General features: G+C 41.7%; 3 protein-coding genes across 3 annotated transcripts; all 3 read left to right on the plus strand.

The window, feature by feature from the left end:
• Positions 1–305: 305 nt before the first annotated feature.
• LOC147417377 (uncharacterized) lies at positions 306–947 on the plus strand. Its single transcript, XM_086507663.1, has one exon. It carries the CDS (start codon positions 351–353, stop codon positions 600–602), a length of 252 nt encoding a protein of 83 aa, XP_086363789.1. The 5' UTR covers positions 306–350; the 3' UTR covers positions 603–947.
• An 80-nt stretch (positions 948–1,027) lies between these two features.
• Positions 1,028–2,904, plus strand: LOC147417378 (uncharacterized). Its single transcript, XM_086507665.1, has one exon. It carries the CDS (start codon positions 1,121–1,123, stop codon positions 1,943–1,945), a length of 825 nt encoding a protein of 274 aa, XP_086363791.1. The 5' UTR covers positions 1,028–1,120; the 3' UTR covers positions 1,946–2,904.
• Positions 2,905–2,943: 39 nt separating this feature from the next.
• On the plus strand, positions 2,944–4,367 carry LOC147417379 (uncharacterized). The gene has a single exon (XM_086507666.1). It carries the CDS (start codon positions 2,944–2,946, stop codon positions 3,181–3,183), a length of 240 nt encoding a protein of 79 aa, XP_086363792.1. The 3' UTR covers positions 3,184–4,367.
• Positions 4,368–18,825: the final 14,458 nt, after the last annotated feature.

Below are 18,825 nucleotides of genomic sequence, written 5' to 3' on the forward strand. Positions count from 1 at the left end.
TCATGATTGGGAATTCTTTTGCATGCATTCTTGAAAAGCGGGAAAAGGGCAATGATGATTGCGACACACGTGGCATGCCCTATTTTGAGAACTCTTTGTGAGTAGTTTAGTGTATGCAGTGGATTTAATATGCTTGATGTACAAAGGAAAATGGAGGAAATGGGATGGATAAGAAAGTGGATGCAAGAAATAGTCCTGACAAAAACAAAGATGAAATCATCAGATGTGAGAGGCAATATAGCCTGTGCAAACTCTTTGGTGTGAGAATGAGGACTTACCTGTCTTTCCATCTTTCAGGGTTCTCTTTCTGATGAAAAGCTAGAGCTTCATTCAAATAATCATGACAAAAAATGGATGATGTTTTGAGCGTATCTGATGACGATGATGCATCCTATGAGGCTGATGGTAGCTCTTTATCTGAGAATGATGCCCAAAGTATGGATGCAGGCTCTTGTAGAAGCTTGGATTTGAAAGCTATGTCTTTATGTAGAAATGTTTTCATGTCTGCTATGGTTCGTGAACAGGAGACTATTGGTTGTGATAGACTGGATTCAGATCATGATGCTGAACATGTGTCCATGAACCAGCCCTCGCAAATTTGAAATGTGGAGGATATCTGTGCATGCTGTGATCTCTGTATGGATGAAGAGACAGTTGTGCAAGAGTTCCTTGCTCACGTTTTATGGCAAGTGTGGCTCTATTTGTAATGCAGAGACAGTTTTAGTCAAATACTAGTGCCAAACGTTGTTGCATGGACTATCCTTATTACTGGCTATGTTGAGCATGGTCATAGCAAGGAAGCATTCAGTTGTATAGATACCATGCAAGAAAAGGGCCTGCCTTACAAGGGTCTCACGTTTTATCTTGTTTGAATGCTAAGCATCATTGGAGCTCTGGGCAGAGGACAAGAGATACATGCTGCAATAGCCAGAGAGGGTTATGAATGTTGTTTTTAGTCTTGGGAGTACTTTGGTAGATGTGTATGCCAAATGTGGTTAGCATATGGAGGCTAGGGAGGTGTTTGATAATATAACAGACGAATGCTATTTCCTGGAACCCTCTCATTACTGCATATGCGGAACACGGGCTTGCAGTGGAAGCTCTTGAGTGCTTGAAGGATATGAAATTGGAAGGATATGCTCCTCAGACTCCTTCGATTTTATATGGAACAGTTCGGGAAAATATTCTGTTTGGAAAGCCATTCTTCCAAGATCCTTATGAGAGTGTTCTCTCAGCCCGCGCTCTTAATAATGACGTGGAAAGGATGTCTGGCAAGGCCCTGTGCATGTTAGGAGAACAGGGTTTCAATCTTTCTAGTGGCCAGAGAAGTTGCATTGCTCTTGCCAGAGCTATCTATCAAAATTGTGATATTATTTATTTTATTTTCTGGCTACGAACTAAGTGCTGCACAGTATTCACACGCCTTTCTCTTTTCAACATGCTCATCTCTCCAATGAATTCTTTTCCATGGGTTATCAATGGACTTATAGAGGCAGTTGTCTCACTGAAAAGGTTGACAAGATTTTTGTTGACTTATGAGACAAATTATGAAGGGACACAAAAGTTGGGATCAATAAATGATATGGAGAGTACTCAGGTACCAAAAAACCAGGAGCATTTAGAAGAAAATGCTATAAGCATACAAAATGCAAGTTTTTCATGTAGCAATGGCCTTCAAGATGTTCAACCTGAGCATCTGAAATGCATCGATATCAGAGTCTCGAAAAGAAGCATAGTGCTGGTTCTTGGTAAGGTTGGGTTTGGCAAGTCCTCACGTCTTCAAGCCATGCTTGGGGAGATGAGGCAGCTGAAGGGACACCGAGTTTCAAAAGGGAAATACGGATATGCTCCAGATGTTCTAGCATTGGTTGGTTGCATGAAATCTTGGGGTAGTGTGAAAACTATAAGGGAGGGTCATGAGATACATACTGACTACATTACATAGGGACTGAAAAGGGACGTTATTATTGTCAATGTTGTGTATGCCAAGTGTGGCATGCTTGAAAAAGCAAAGGAGGCATTTGATGAGATTCCAACAAGAGATACTTCCTCATGGAATGCACTAATTAGTGGTTATGTAGATCATGGACTCGGTTATCAAGTAGTTCACTGTTTTGGACAGATGCAAGATGAGGACATTGCACCTGATGTTGTCATCTTTGTATGTATCTTAAAAGCTTACGGCAGGATATAGGCAATTGAAACAAGTGAAGGGATACACATGGAGGTTTAGAGGCAGGGATTATTGGACAAGCATATGGTGCTCGCAACTGCATTGGTCGACATGTATGCAAAGTGTGGTATGCTAGCAAATGCCCCAAGAAGTTTTTGATGCGCTTCCAACACGGATGTGAGCAATGATAGCAGGCTCCTTCCAAGGTGAATGTTTCAAGGATATATGTCATATCTCCATGGCATGCTATTGGACAGTGTCGCACCTGATAGTACTATATATGCCAACATGCTCAAGCTTGTCCTGATAGCGGTCAGGTAGTTGAAGGAGAACAAAGTGATTGGAAATGCTCTAGTTTCCATAACCTGTTGCTAAGCATGAATGCTCTAGTAGGCTAGGGGGGTTGGCAAGCTATGTCAGGCGTTTGTCTGGCAGGCAATCCTTTGGTCTAGATTGCATCAATGCACAACAATGGGCATCTTCCCATTTTTGCGAGTCGTGTAAATATACTAGCTGAACAAGTATTTTTCCTTGGATTGAGGTGCATGGAGATTGGGACAAGGTCCGGCATATGCGATGTTGCTATTGAAGGGAACTGAAAGTCTTAGTGAAGATGTTTGTAAATGTGCTCATGCCAGGGAGTGTGCAGCTTCTCAGCCTAAAGCCAGAATTTACATGGTGTAAATAATGCATTCAATGGATTGCATATAATCTTTTGAGTCAAAAGTAGAGCTATGGGAGCTAGTGTTTTTTAGAAAGTGTAGGAGTAGATGCCGCGTAGAGAGGGGCCGAGAGGGCCTAGGAAGCGACTCAAGGAGGGTGGAAACGGACAAACTGGTGCAGCAGAGGGAGCCATGAGGGGGGTTGCCGACCATGCAAGATCAGGAAGGGGGGACAATCATGGCTCAAGAGAGGAGAGGCTGCCAGAGGTTGAGGAGGATGCCATTCAAAGGTGCGGAGTTGCAGGAGGTGTGGTGCTTCATAGGGAGACTCCAAGAGAAAGTTTGTAGGGTTGCACGGGGATTCTAAGGGATTTGGCCAATTGCAAGGGCAACCCCTGCAGGAGCTTGAAGGGCTAAAAACGAGCTGCAGAGCTGGTGAAGAAGGAGAGGGTCACACAGTTCAAAGATACAGAGAAATAGGTGGTAGAGGGAGCCAGCTCGTTGCAAAGGGGGGGAAGATCAAAGACAACGTGCAGAGAAGGTGGAATCTTATAGGTGACTTAGCCCTTCAACGCAAGCGAGAGGCAAAAGGATGCTCAGGCTTGGCAGGTGAGGGCTTATCAAGGGGCATCAAATCACAATCGAAAGCCGAACAATTCACAAGGTAGCATTTTGAGAGGGCAAGGAAGCTCGTGTGAGTTGGACGAGGAGGAAAAGCCAAGGGGATTGTGACAGGACATGCAAGGGGGAGCCATGAGGGGGGTTGCCGAGCAGGCAAGGATAATCTCATAGGGCATGCGGCAAGAGGGAGTCTCCAAGCAAGAGAGGTTGCCAAGCTCAACCGGGCCATCATCTAAAGGGAAGAGAAATTTGTGAGAGCAGCCAAGTAGAGGGGGTGTGCTGTGTTGACGGGAGAAAAGGGGAGTTTCAATGGAAGAAATCCCTCTCTGTATGTGGGAGAGAGGAAGCACGGTGCTGCTCTCTATCTTGAAAATATGATGCAGTCGAATGTTTTCTTGCTAATTACTCAATGTTTTTGTGACTTTGTACACTGAGAAGGTTTTACTAGCCAGGAGTGGTGGGCGTGTGCTGCAATACCACCCTGCGTTTATCTTCTCGCCCTTGTTGAGCTTGTGGTTGGCATTTGCTGTAATTCCCTCATGGCCAAGGGTTTGAGTTGATGCTACTAGAGATCTCTTCAATTTTGTTTGGCTAGTGATGTGAACTTGGGATTTCTGCTTCTGCACTGCAAGAGGAGCTAGCTATAGAGGTGTCCCACTAAAGTTTCTGTCTGTCAGCGTCAGCAACATATTTTGCCTTAGTGGTAGATAAAGACATGCAATCTTAGAGACACGATCTCCAAGAGATAGCTGCTCCAGCAAACATGAACACATAGCCAGATGTGGATCTTCTATGATCCATGCAACCCGCATAATCGGCAACCGTGTAACCTACAATAGATACATCACTATTTCTGAAGCGTAAACACTTGCTAACTGTACCTTTCAAATATTTGAGGATTTTCTTCACTACTTCCCAATGCTTCTTGTTAGGGTTTGTCATGTACCTACTAACCACTCCCACTGTATGTGCAATGTCTGGTCTTGTGGCTACCATAGCGGACATTAACTGCCAACTGTTGAAGAATATGATACTTTTACCATTTCCTCTTTCTCAGCCACCACTGTCCTAGGAGAATCTTCCTTGCTAATTTTGGAGTATGCTTGCATTGGGGTACTCAATGACTTCCCCCCTTGCATACTAAAACATTGCAGTACTTTGTGGATGTACTTTTCTTGAGATAATTCAAGAATTCCATGTTGCTTGCCTCTCTTGATGTGCATACCAAGAAAGTGATTGGCATCTCCCAAATCCTTCATGGAAAAGCATTTAGGCTCAAGATCTTCTGTTGTATACTTCTTCTTGTATACCCACTTGCAAGGTAAAGCATTTTTGCCTTTTGGTAATTCAACCAAAACCAATGTCTCATTATCCACAATCAAATTGTATTCTGATTGCATAGCTTGCTCCCACTTAACGCTATCATTCATTTGTATAGCTTCTTTGTAGCAGGTTGGCTCTCCACTGTCAGTGACCAAAATGTGGTATACACTTGACTTTTACCGCTTGGACGCATGTGATACTCTCTCAGAGCATCTCAGTGCCTGACTGCTGGATTCTGCTCTCTCCGGAGCAATAGTAGTATCTTGCACTTGTTGAGGATTATGTGAAACACTACTGAACTGAGTTGGTTCGGAGGCCACATCCTCAAAACAAATGTGTCTGTACTCAACTTGTTTGATGGGCTTCTTGTGCATTTTTGATTCATTGAAAATCACATGTGAGCTACAAATGACTCTGTTTGACTCTGGGTGCCAGAGACGATATCCCATCTCTCCATTTGCGCATTTGTGTGACCTGGGATCTAACTTATGACAAAGTTCTTTGGGCACATGTGCATATGCTGCACATACAAATACACGTAAATGCTCATAGCTTGGCCTTTTGCCAGTCCATAATTCCTCTGGAATTTTGAAATTCAAAGGAGAACTAGGTGACCTGTTGATGATGTGCACTGCTGTTAGAATAGCTTCCCCCCAAAACTCTGGAGTAAGTTTTGCCATAGACATCATAGAGATAACTCGCTCTTGAATGGTGTGATTCATTATTTCAGCTATCCCATTTTGTGCACGTGTGTATGGAGCAGTAAAATGCCACCGAATGCCTCTTCTATTGCAAAAATCCTTGAGCTCCGTGGAGACGTATTCTCCACCATTGTCCGTGCGAAAAGCTTTGAGCTTTTTTCCTGATTGGTTCCCAACCATGACGAGGAAGTTTTGGTATGTCAAAAAGACCTCTTCCTTACGCTTACGGAGATACACCCACACCTTTCTGGTAGAATCATCTATGAACGTGAGAAAGTAGTTTGCTCCCCCCCTAGAGTTTCATGTGGCATTGGACCACACAAATCACTGTGCACAAAGTCTAGGGGTTTGCCTAATTTCTTGTTCAATGGTGAAGATGCCAACCTATTCTATTTGCCGTATATACAATGCTCACACAATGGAAAGTCCTTGTAATCTAACACAGGTAAGTAGCCAAAACGCTGAAGTGTTTTCATTCCCTTTTGGCTAATATGCCCTAGCGGGCTATGCCACAACTCAGTAGATGGTAGCTCGACAACATAGATAGAGTGTTCGTCAACACTCAAAACCAACAAAGAGTACAGGGATCCATTTTTACTAACTTTAATCATGATAAGGTTGTTTTTGCGGACATCCAAGAACGATTACCAAAAACTGTAGTGTAGCCAAGATCATCCAGTTGCCCTATAGAAAGCAAGCTCTTTGTAAGCTTGGGTACATGTTTTACATTGTGCAACACAAAAGTAGTGCCATTATGAATCTGAAGTTTCACATCACCAATGCCAATAATGTCAAGCTCATAGAAATCACCAAGCTTGAGTATGCCATGCATGGATGCATAAGAGGAAAACCACTCTCTATGCGGCATGACATGAAAACTTGCACCAGAATCAAGAATCCAATTCTGTGCATAACCCTTGTCCTGTGCAACTAAAGCATCTGGAGTGAGATCATCTGAAGTGAAAATGAGAACATTTGAGGATCTTCTGTCACCTCTGTATGAATCTCTGTTGGCATAATGTTCATCATCATCGGAGGAACATCCTTTACTCAACCACATTGAGCTCCTCAATATTTACCGTACTATTGCCTTTGCCAAAATTATCGTACTATTGCCTTTGCCAGAATATCCTTTTGCATGTTTTTCTCATCTCTTAGGAAACTGCGACAATTTTTGTAATGGCACTTCTTGTGGCAATAGTAACACTCCACATTTTTGGTATTGCGGTCTCTACTTGAGTTCCTGTGTCTGCTAAGACTACGAGGATTTTGTTCTCTACTTTTGCTTCTACATTTATTCCTGTCATGGCCTCTTGCTTTTGTTGAACTGCGAGCCATATATGCATCTCCATGACTAGCACCATCGAGAGATTTACGTGAAATCTCTTCAGTGAGCAACGTATCTGTGAAAGAATCAAACTCTAACTTGCCATTCGGAGCCGAATTGCTAATGGCTATGCAAAAGATATCCCATGAACTGGGTAGAGAGCATATCAAGAATATAGACTTGAGTTCGTAGTCAAAATACTTAAAGCCCTGAGATGTCAGCTGACTGAACAAGGAGTTGAACTCATTTAAGGGACCAGAAACTGTGCTACCTTCTTTCATGTTGAGATTCATAAGCTTTTTCATGAGAAAAAATTTGTTGGATGCACTTTTGCTCTCCCATGCTGAACATAAGCTATCCCAAAGTTCCTTGGTTGTTGTCTTCCCTATAATAGTGGAGAACACTAACTCGGCTAGATGTAGATGTATCGTAGCCATGGCTTTCATATCCAAAAGCTCCCACTGAGCTTGTGTATAGTCATCATCCTCTGTGCACTCTTTCAACGGTTCTGAGAGGCCTTTGTTTATCAAAACATGTTTCATGTGCTCTTTCCACATGGTGAAGTTGCTACCATCGAACTTGCAATTGAAATACTCCTCCTTTTCTGAAGAAGAAGCCATTGCTGACAAGGGGGTTTGAGAGGTGCCAAACTATGGTGAGATGCTGTAGAAATTTGGGAAGAGTAACCTTTGTATCGGGAGTAAAATCTCAACCAAAATAGACTCAAAAGTGCCAACAATGAAAGTCACGACTTGCGGGAAGGAAATCCGGCAGGGTCTCCTTTGTATCAGGAGTCAAAACTCAACTCAAAATACACATAAATGTGCCAAGTGCACTAACTGGGTATCTGCTGCACAAAACCACTTCTATGTGACCGCCAACTCCACGTCTAAAAGCGTAAATAACCGTCCAGATACATATCCTATGGCGAGGGTACCGTAAAGGGGAACTTCAACTACTTGTATCACTGAAAGTGTCTCAATATTCAAGCATACCCAAGCTCAAAGAAAACCTCATACTATCGGCCCTCCAAAGGATAATGCAGACACGAAAGGACTAGCCACAGTCTCAGAAAGGGCTCTTCCAGTCCGAGTCCACAAACGGCCGGGAAAAATTGCCAAAATAGCCAAAAAATGGCTCCACACGTAGTACAGTGCGCAGTGTCTACAACTCAATGTACATGAGTAAAACCGCGCTCAAACATGTGCCAAGAACTGCTGCATGTAGTGAAAGTGGTCCCTGCAGGGATCTTCTCTCAAAAGAGATCAGGAGCACTAGGTGTGCTCACAAGAAAATGCATCTGTCAACGCATCTGTTTGTAGAGAATCTGCTATCGAAATGACTGCCAAATTGCATGTGAAAGCGCCGTGTCTGGTAATCTAGAGAATCTATGTGTGAAAGGCTAACAAACCCCTTGTAACCTGTAACCTGCATGTCGGTGTCGCTATGTGCCGATTTTTGCCTTCGGGTAGAAATGTGCTAGTCGAATAGCCCCCAAAGGTATCGTAGCCAAAAATCGTGCCTTACAGCACACTCGGTGCACTCGATGCCGATGCCGGGTGTCACTCCTCTATGGTAGAGGCACCTCACCCGTGCGTGTGGCAAGTACAATTGTCGATCGCAAGAAAAAGTCGTCCGATTGAAACCGGTGTCGGGTTGGATGTCGAAAAATCCACCGCATTGTGTAATGCCGAGCTGGTGTGCTAGAAATGGGGTCGTAAAATGATGTGTCGATGCGGGGCAGCAAATTGTAGATGTCGATGTCATCTCCCACCACCGGATGGGAGTGGCTAGTCAAATAGCCGTAGATGCCTACGCTCGAAGAGTGAACTTGGGCCAATGCCGGATAACGCCAGGCTTACTCACCCACATCTACGCACGTCGGTGTGTGTGCAGCGTACGCCAAAAGAGATCTCTCTATACCTCTCAAGCTCGCTCTCTCTCAAATGCCAACGATGAGTTTCCAAAGCTTTATTTTCACCAAAATTGGCTCTCTTTCTCTCTTACTCGCTCTCTTTTTTGAGAAAAATCTCTCTCTCAAAAAGTGCAGCCGTTTTTTGACCTAGTAGACAGCAGTCCACTCTTTTGATCATAACTTCTTCATCCGAACTCCGATTCGGGTGATCTATAGCTTCAATCGAAGAGCACAAAGTCCTCTACGTATTGATGTAAAGACAGAAATTTTCAGAGTTATGGAAGGCGTTTCTGTAGCAGCATTTCCGAAGTGAATAGGTTCAACAAAATTGATTCTCATCTCCTATTTTACATACAATGTCTTCCGGCACTCGCAAGGGTTCTTCTTCTTCAACAAGGTCCACAACCATTGTGGAAAATGATCCAAAATCTCCTAAGTGTGGAGATAGCAACACAACCACCCAACCAACGACATCGAAAGCCATAATCATGGCATACTTGGTATCATTGCAAGAGATCGTAAACAAACAAGGCGAAGACTTACGAGCACTTGCAATGGAGAATGGCACACTAAGGGTACTTGTGGTTGAGAATGAGAATCTCAAGAGGACACTTGAGATGCAAACAACACGTTTGATGCAACTTGAAGAGGAATTCAAGGAATGTAAACGCTCTCTTGTGGACTTGAATGCTTTGAAGGAGCGGATGAGCAAAGTAGAGCATGACCATGTATTGAAAGAGGAGAAATTTGACACTATGAGCCGGGATGTATGCGACATGAAAAATGTATGCACAAACAAGTCTTGGGCTGATGTATGTGGTAGCAATGTGGTTTCTAATTCCTCACTCATGCAAGCTATGGTTCAAACAAAGAATGTTGAGAATGTGGATGTGGAGGAGTTGAAGGAACGGGAGCGACGTTCCAAGAACATTGTCATTCGTGGAATTCCTGAAGAGAAGTTAGAGACACCTCCTTCTCTTGCCATTGTTATTGAAGATTTCTTCAAAACCCACTTTGGCATGTCCGGAGTTATGGTCTATGGAGCACATAGAGTGGGGAAGCAAGGAGCTCCTCGCTCGGGAGAACGGCCAATTGTATGCACCATGCCGGATGAGACCAAGCGAAAGATTATCCTTGATAATAGTTGGATCTATTTGAGGGATACAAAATGTTTTGTATGTGAAGATCGCACTATTAAGCAACAAAATATGCGTCGCAAGGCATATGAGGAAAAGAATAATAAAAACAAGGAGATCTCTCATGAAGAAAATGTGCCCAAGGAGGAGGCAAGTCTCTCAAGCAAATAGGGATGCGTGACCTATGAGACCGAGTTACAATTAAAAATATGCTTTTGGAATTGTAATGGATACCCATGGAATGCGGGGGTTGGCATTGATGAACTAACAAGCAAAGCCGATGTTGTACTTCTTGTTGAAACTTGGGAGCATGATACACAAAGGATTGACGGCTTGGAGGATTACAATGTACATTCATTGATGTGGTCAAAGAATCTCAAGCAACGAAGAGGACAAGGAGGGTTAGCATGTATGGTTAAGAAAGGATTGGAAGATTTTGTATCAATTGTGAAAGATGACAAGTACAAACGTTATGTATGGCTGAAAATTATGACACCAAAAAGAGCACCCATTTTTTTAGCCGGTTGCTACATTCCTCATCATGATTCTCCCTTTTATGCTTGCATGGATAGAGATCAACCATTTTCTGATTTGGAAGAGGACATTGCTTATTTCAAAGGTGAAGGTGATGTTATTGTATTTGGGGATATGAATGCTCGCACAAAAACATTGCAACATGATACTCAACAATTTGATATGCCATACATTTCAAGGGAGTTGGAGGAAGTTCACTTGTATGATCGTACTTCAATGGATGAGAAAGAGCCGGATCACTATGGAAAGTTACTTTTACACATGTGTAATAGCACGGGTATGCTCATTGCCAATGGTGTATCTTTGTGGAGTGGAACCAATGGATTTACATGTAGAAGACATAATGGGAATAGTTTGATTGACTATATGCTACTCTCTGAAGACATCATGTATCGCATAAAGAGTTTTATGTTTGGTCAATGGACCCCGGAATCCGACCATCGCACCTTATGTATTGACCTTTCATGTGGAGAAGCAACTAAGCATGATAATCTCAGCCAAAGGAAAGAGAAGTTATCACTATGTATGGATTTCAAACGGACACCAATGTACATTGAAATGGTTGAGCAAAAATTATGGATGACAAAGCTTCAATGTGATGCACCATTGGAAACTAAATGGGAAGCTTTCAAGAAAGCTATTTGTTCTTGTGCGGAAGAATGCTTTGCCATAAAGCATCTCCATGGTATCAACAAAGATAGATCACGCAAAAGGTGGTTTGATAAAGAATGTCAAGATGCTCGAAAGTCCTTGATAAAGCTTGATGCAACTATGGACAAAGACAACTATCAAAGTCATTTGCATACATACAAGGCATTGATTCAAAAGAAGAGAAGAAGATGGGAAGTAAAGCAACAAGAATTTCAAGTCCAAGAAAAGGCACATGCATGTGGAAGATTTTGGAGAAACTTGAGAGGCAAGCGGGTTGAGAATTTTGGTAACTTGAGTCTAGTGGATATGTACACACATTGTAGGCAATTATATGAGCAAGAAAATACTGAAAAAATGCCATTTTATGGTTCACTCCCATGTATGCCGTCTTTTTTTACTATTGAGGATGTATGCGGTGGGCTTGAAAAGTTGGCCACTCGCAAAGCGAGAGATCTTCAAGGTATCAAGCCGGAGATGATCAAATGGACGGGAGATTTTACCCATGAGTGGATGTGTGATATGTTCAACCTTGCACTTCAACATGGTATGCCTTATGATTGGAGTACTAATTGGGTTAAGCCTTTGCATAAAGGAGGGGATGTAAAGAATGTAAGCAACTACCGGACTATAATGATTGGGTCTCTTATGGAAAAGCTGTTTGGGTGCATAATGGAGATGAAATTGAGTGATTGGGCTGAAGAGAATGACAAGCGTGCAAAGGGACAAGCGGGTTTTCGTCGATGCCATAGCACCATTGATCATCTTGTCACTCTTCGTGTTGTCATAGAGGAAAGTCGGTTGAAAGGCAAACGATTTTATTGTTGTTTTGTGGACTTTAAGAAAGCCTTTGATATGATTCCACATAACAATTTGTGGAGAAGGATGGAAGAACTCCAAGTGCCAAGTGAGTTTATGCTTGCGGTTTCTCGAATCTATGAGAAGGTGATTTGTCAATTGCGCATGGGAAGAGAAATTTCAGAAATTTTTGTAAGCACTATTGGGGTTAAACAAGGATGTCCATTGTCACCAACTCTCTTTGGTCTATGCATCGATCAATTGGAACAAATGGTACTTGACTTTATGCAAGAAGAAGGCATTGAAGAGGTCACTATTTGCAATGCGGTAATCATGCTTTTGTTGTATGCAGATGATGTAGTGCTTCTAGCACACACTTTAGAAGATGCACAAAAGCTTATGGTTGTCCTCGAGAACTTTTGCTTGCATAGTGGGCTGATTGTAAATGAATCCAAAACAAAGGTTATGCTTGTGAAAACCAACCATAAGGAGAAGCCATGCATTGTGTACAACAACGAGACACTTGAAGTTGTTGAGATCTTTAAGTACCTTGGCCTTGAGGTTCCATCCAATCACAAGTGGCATGAATGTGCTATGCGTCGTTTGGAAGCGGGAAAGAGAGCATATTATGCATTTGAGAACATGTGTAATGCGGGAAACATCAAGTGTTGGGTTCTCAAGAAGTATCTTTTTGATGCATTGGTGACACCTGTTCTTCTTTATGGAGTTGAAGTGTGGGGCGGGAGCATCTCAAAGTCTACTTGGAAAGAGTTTGAGAATGTCCAAAAGAGTTTTCTTACAAACTTTCTCCAAGTTAAAACACAAACACCATATATGCTCCTACTTCTTGAGTCGGGATCTCTTCCAATTGAGGTTATGGGCATGGAAAGGGTTATGGAGTACATGATAAAGATGCGTCAAAACCCCTCACATCGACTTCCTACAATTGCATGGGAAGCAAGCAAAAAAGTTCAAAAGACGCATAAAAGCAAGATCTTGAGCACGGGATGGATGCAAGACATAAAGAAGTGGTTTGGGAGATGGGATGCATCACACTTGCTACATGATGCTTCAATTGACTCTCAAGTGAATGAAGCTTTTCTACAACGCCAATGTATTACGGCTTGGGAGAAATTCGGTGGGTCACGCTTCATATATTACACCACCTATATTGCCCCCAACTACAAAACCATGTTCTTCGCTGAGAGAGGAAACCGTACTCACACTTACATGCTTGAGCCTATTCCCTTGTCCGCGATATGCACTATCGCAGCAATTCGGCTTAGCTCCCATTTCCTTCGATGCGAGATAGGGCGTTGGGGCAATGGAGAAGAGTCAAATCGATTGTGCACATTATGCTCACTGCAAGTTCGAGAGTCTGAGCACCACACACTACTAGAGTGCTCAGCTTTTGATCAAATCCGAACTTGCTTCTCTCACATTTTCAGCCATAACTTAGACCTACACACTTTCCTCTCCCAGCCAAAGTGTGGGCTCTCCATTGCGACTCTCATCACTACAATTTTGGAGCATCGAGAGTCACTCATCAGCCATACACATACTACATCACATGTAACTTTGGTCCCATAGGTCATATTTGACCTCCGAGGACGATAATAAAATCTATCTATCTATCTCTCTCATAGCTGCAATTTCTAAAAAACTGTCTTTCTTTTCACGAGCTTGAGGTGAGGGGTCAGGGGATTTTGTCGCAGGCTCAGTGGGAATAAGCACTTGCACAGAAGAGATAGTGTGTGTGAGTTTAAACAAGAAATTGATTTTTGGTTGATTTTTGAAAGTTGCAGGCTGCCAGACTAACGAGCCAGAGAATGCTTGGCTTTGCTCGAAGCTCTCTCTCTAAGTTTTGCTGCAGCTCGATCTACTGCTCGCACTCTCTCTCCGCCCGATTTGGTTGTAGCCTTGACAAATTTCTCCCGATGCTCTTCTCCTAGCGCTACCCAAGAGCGGCTCAAGTGTGTGTGTGATTTGCCTGCTGGCCGCTGCACTGCAAGCCTTTTTTCATTGCCTGCTTATACACACACAATGTGTGTGTGTGGTTGCCTACTTTGATCCACAGCCACAGCTCGTGTCCAGCTGCCTCGATTTTCTTCTTCTCTGCCTATCCCGATTCCTGCATCTTCAATGGCTACTACCTCTCTGGCCCGAATTCATTGGCACACACGTTGGTGTATGTGTGTACATCCTGCTGTGCCTGCTTTAAGCCTCCTACAGCCCGAACAGTAGCTCGGCTTCAATTGCCCCTTTGCTTCTACTAGTTTGCTTGGACTGTTTTGATTGCGAGCTCTGCTTTGCTTTGGCTGACTCTTCTTGCTGTTGTTTCTCCCCTAGATGAAGCACAATACACAGCAGGGAGTTTGGGTTAGTGGAGAGGAAAGTGGAGAGTGATCAACTCTCTCACTTTCTCTCCCTATATTCATTAGATGAAGAAAGTAAACATGGGCGGTTTCCCATGACCACTTGGCCTACACCCCAACATGTACATCTACAACGGCAATCGACACCCAGCTTTTTTCACCTACAAAACCTTGTCTATTTTGGAAAGGAAAACGATAGACATACTGGTAGGTGCAACTGCACCTACTCAGTATATTTCGGGTTTATGGTAAATAACAAGTTCTTAGAATGTTCTAGAAAGAGGGCATTCCTTGGAATACAATACTATTATATAGTTTTGGGAAATTAGTGTCAAGTTTTTGCAATAGAGATCGGATGGTATACCAGACTGATTCATTGAATTGAATGTATCAAGGCTGGTTAGAATAAAAAGAAAAAAAAACCTTATCTGTGGAAATGATTGTCATTATCTGTTTTGCATACAACCTCATGTGAGGCTCTCATGGGAGATGACATTGACTGGAATTTTTTGAAATGACTGAGCATATACAACAGAAATGCTACTGAAATAATTTAGCTTATAAATGGTTATTAACTTTAAAATGAAGAGGACGATTGTACGTTCATCATATGGATTTTTTATGAGTGATTTTTGTTGAGATGACCATCCTATACGCATTTCCTATTCTTGAGTCTATGAAAGAAGCAGATCCGAAATGCCGGAAGGCATTGTTATGACTCATGAAGACTTTTTGGTTGAGCTTTCTGACGGTCTTTTTTGCGGCTAAGCTCTGAAACCTATGTCAAGCTGTACATTCATTTTACTTACATAGACTGAAAGTTGGAATCTCATGGTTATACAAAAAATTCATAAAGGTTAACTATTCCAAAAATTGGATTTTCCTGAGGTTGAAAGAGGATAGCATTTTGGGCGGTTGTCTGGATCCACATACATGTCTCTTTTGATAAAAGATATGCACATCTGGTAAAGTATTAGTTTCTTGCTTTGTTATTGGTAATGATATATAATTAAAGCGAACTCATGATTATATTTATGGAAAATTGGTACAGATGAAATGTCTGCAGGGGATTCTTGTGAATTGGGATGATTGGGGTTTGGAATATTAAGCCTCACTAAACAACTTGAAAAAACATATCGACTGGTTACACTTACTATGCATAATTGTTAACTTCAGCAATTTGAATTGAGGCTTAGCTTGATGGTTTTTGACATGAAAATAACACATTTACAGATTTTTACTTTTGAATAATTTAGCTTTGGATTGGTTGCTAGAAGATTAAACCTCATGTGAGGGTCTCAGCAGAGATGACATTGAATGGATATTTGAGAAATTGTCCATTTTACAAAGGAAATGCTGTCCAAATTTTATTTTTTCTTGTCATAAAATATAATCTCTGCTAGGCTGTTAGTTTCTTTGTCATTTTGGACACCGATAACAAGGGGAAGGGGTCATTAACACCTGTTTTCCCAAGTACTGCTAGTACTCATGTGCTTGTGTTCTTGGATGGTGGCAGGTAAGAGGTTCTTTCCTTAGGATTACAAAGGGAGCTGCAGTAATAGTTGGAGATCATCTAGTGTTTGGTTTTGTACTTGTAAACACTTCTCTAATAAGTATATATATGCAATACATCTAGTCTAAAATGTTTTCATTTGTACAATCTTGTCTCTGTCATTTTTTACTATAAAGACAAATTTTTATGTATTCATGTAACCCTTGTCTGGTCATTAGTCCAATTGTATGGTTCAATAATTTGTTAAATCAAACTATTGTTAGATAATCAATCATAAACACACACACACACACACACACACACACACACACACACACACACACACACACACACACACACACACACACACACACACACACACTTGGTCATGACTTCTGACCTAGATAGCATCTATGGGGCTCGATTAATGTTCTATTGTAGCTTTAGGGGAATTTTCCCTATGTTTTACATGCAGCCTTGGGGCTGTGGTGGCTCTAAGCACCTCATCTGGAGGGGGTAGACTATACTCCGAATCACTATCTGAGCTCAAGCGGTTAACTTAAATTGTTGCCGGGTATGGGATTACTCGTGCTGTACAAATGCTTAATTTGTTATGTGGATCACATTGGTTAAGCACTCAAGCTAGTTACCATAAAGCTAAAGCTTTCCCATCATTTTGTTCTGGCTATCCTATGGGTACTATCCCCTGATTTACCTCCTACTAGTTTTAGTTTTTAGCTAAAACTTACTCTTTGGCCCCTCCAAAAAACCTAGGGAGCTTTCTATTTCATTATTCCTACTTAGGTTTTTCACTGTGCTGTCGCGACAACCATACTCCATGACTACCCCGCGCAGAAAAACTCGCATAAAGGAAAAGTCGCCGGCCTTGGCCTCCCTACCTCCCACTCATTGATGGAATCCTCCCCAGATTACCTCTTACACTCTTTGATTCGAGACGGCCGCAGCATCACCACTAATGAATATATGTCGGATTACATCCCTACTTCCTCCACTATAAAAGGTGAGGGTGTTTTACCCTCACTTAGGCTTGGTCTTCCTTAGCTGCTTGGAAAATTACTTGGCATAGCGACTGCTCACAGGTTTTCGTTGATCTCATGCTCTGATATCTGACTATAATACAATATTAAAAGAAACTTTTTAAAGAAATGATCTTTTGGGATTCTTTATTTTTTTCATTAGCAAAAGATCTCTCTCTCTTTTTTTTGGCTGCTTGACTGGTAAAAGGTGACAATAAAGCTGGTAAGATTGGTTCACATCAGTATATGAGGTTTTTTTATCTTCTCTTTCTGGTACTAACTGATCCTCTGCTGGGCTGAAGTATAGCAGATACAAGTAGATTCCCGATACAAGGGTTGCTCGATATTTTAAAGTGTTGACAGTTACTCAAGCTTACTTTATGGTTGCTGGTTTGAGTATTGCATAATGGATCCTACTTGGATCTACTGCTCTGTTTTTTGACTAGTTTCTGACTGGATCCTACTTTGATAAACTTAGTTAATCTGATGTTTGAAAGCTTGGTAGCAATACTGGTTCTGCTACCGAAATGGGACTCTAGAAAAATATATGAATAACTCTAGCAAAAAATAAGGATGAAAAATCCTCGAGACTTTAAATGTCCAAGACAGTAGCTAGTTAAATTTTTTTAAGTTCGACATGGATAACAACTGATAGATTCTTTGAAGCCTGCCATACGTAGCCAAGTCTAGCATGTCTGTTGTCTTGACTATATGGATGCAGGTGAGAATTCTATCTTGGCTTTAAGAGGCTAGGGTTAACTTGCTGCAGTCCGACTTTGGAAGCATTTGATGCTGCAATTGGGATAGTTTTTGATACCTTTGTACAAATTCCTTTGGAATGATACTTCATTCTTACTATAATGTACAGTTTTGATTCAAAGAGTGAATTGTTTCTGTACATATCTTTGCCTTGACATCTTTAGCCAGTCGTCTTTTTGAACATCTTGTTCAATTGGTGTGTTATTTATTTAATTTAACAGCTACACACACACACACACACACACACACACACACACACACACACACACACACACACACACACACACACACACACACACACACACACACACACACAAATACACACATATGCATGAAACATCTCACCATTCCACTCTCGTCTTAGTGCCAAAAAAGAATGGGTAATACAAGCATAGACAGTTCTAATTGAATGATTTGTATGGATGCAGGTACAACTCGATCCTCATAGGATTGGTGGAGGTTATCTCTAAGGACTGGATATATCTGAAGTTGATTACACTAATAATAATACCTGGAGACAAGATGGTTTACAACAAGAAATTTGTCATTCATTAGTATTTGAGGCTAATGTAAACTATTGAAACAAATAGGTTACACGATGTTATATACATGTACATATTTTTCGACAGAATATCAATGTCCTTGTCCATATGCCATTGAACTTGTCCACTTGTCAATTCTTGTCTAATCCATTGTATGGTTCAGTAGTTTGTATAATCAAACTATTGTTAGATTTTTCATTTCAAACACACACTCTCTTGTTTCTAGCTAGGCCTTTGGTCGGTGGGCTAGCACCATACAATGGTAGTAGATCATTTACATTAAATTTTAACTTGACCCACGCAATCCAAAGGGATGGGTTGGGGATCTTCAAATCCTAAATCCATCAAGCACCTTCAAGCTTACATATAATCAATGACAACTGATAGACAGGGGGGTGGTTCCCCATTTGATCTTTGTCAAGCAGGATCGGAGTATATTGCAGTGACCAACATGACGACAAATGGTTTAAAATTTTGGTTGATATATAGACTCAAACATGGGATTCCAGGTACGTATATCTCATATCATGATATTCTCCTCCTTGGAGGACCAATTTATCGAACAATGAACAACAATTTGGTACTCTTGTATCAAACCCTTTGGAACACATCACAGTTGATTGATGCATAATCTTTGAACTTTTAAAGTAGCAATTATTGCAATTGGTGGGGGATAGGTCCACTTGGTGGACTATCCTCCACCATGTGGACCTCTCCTCAGGGATGGGGAGGGCCACACACACACACACACACACACACACACACACACACACACACACACA

This window comes from Adiantum capillus-veneris, unplaced genomic scaffold, assembly GCF_014529385.1.
Source record: "Adiantum capillus-veneris isolate H3 unplaced genomic scaffold, ASM1452938v2 Hic_scaffold_260, whole genome shotgun sequence".
NCBI classification, from domain to species: Eukaryota; Viridiplantae; Streptophyta; class Polypodiopsida; order Polypodiales; family Pteridaceae; genus Adiantum; species Adiantum capillus-veneris.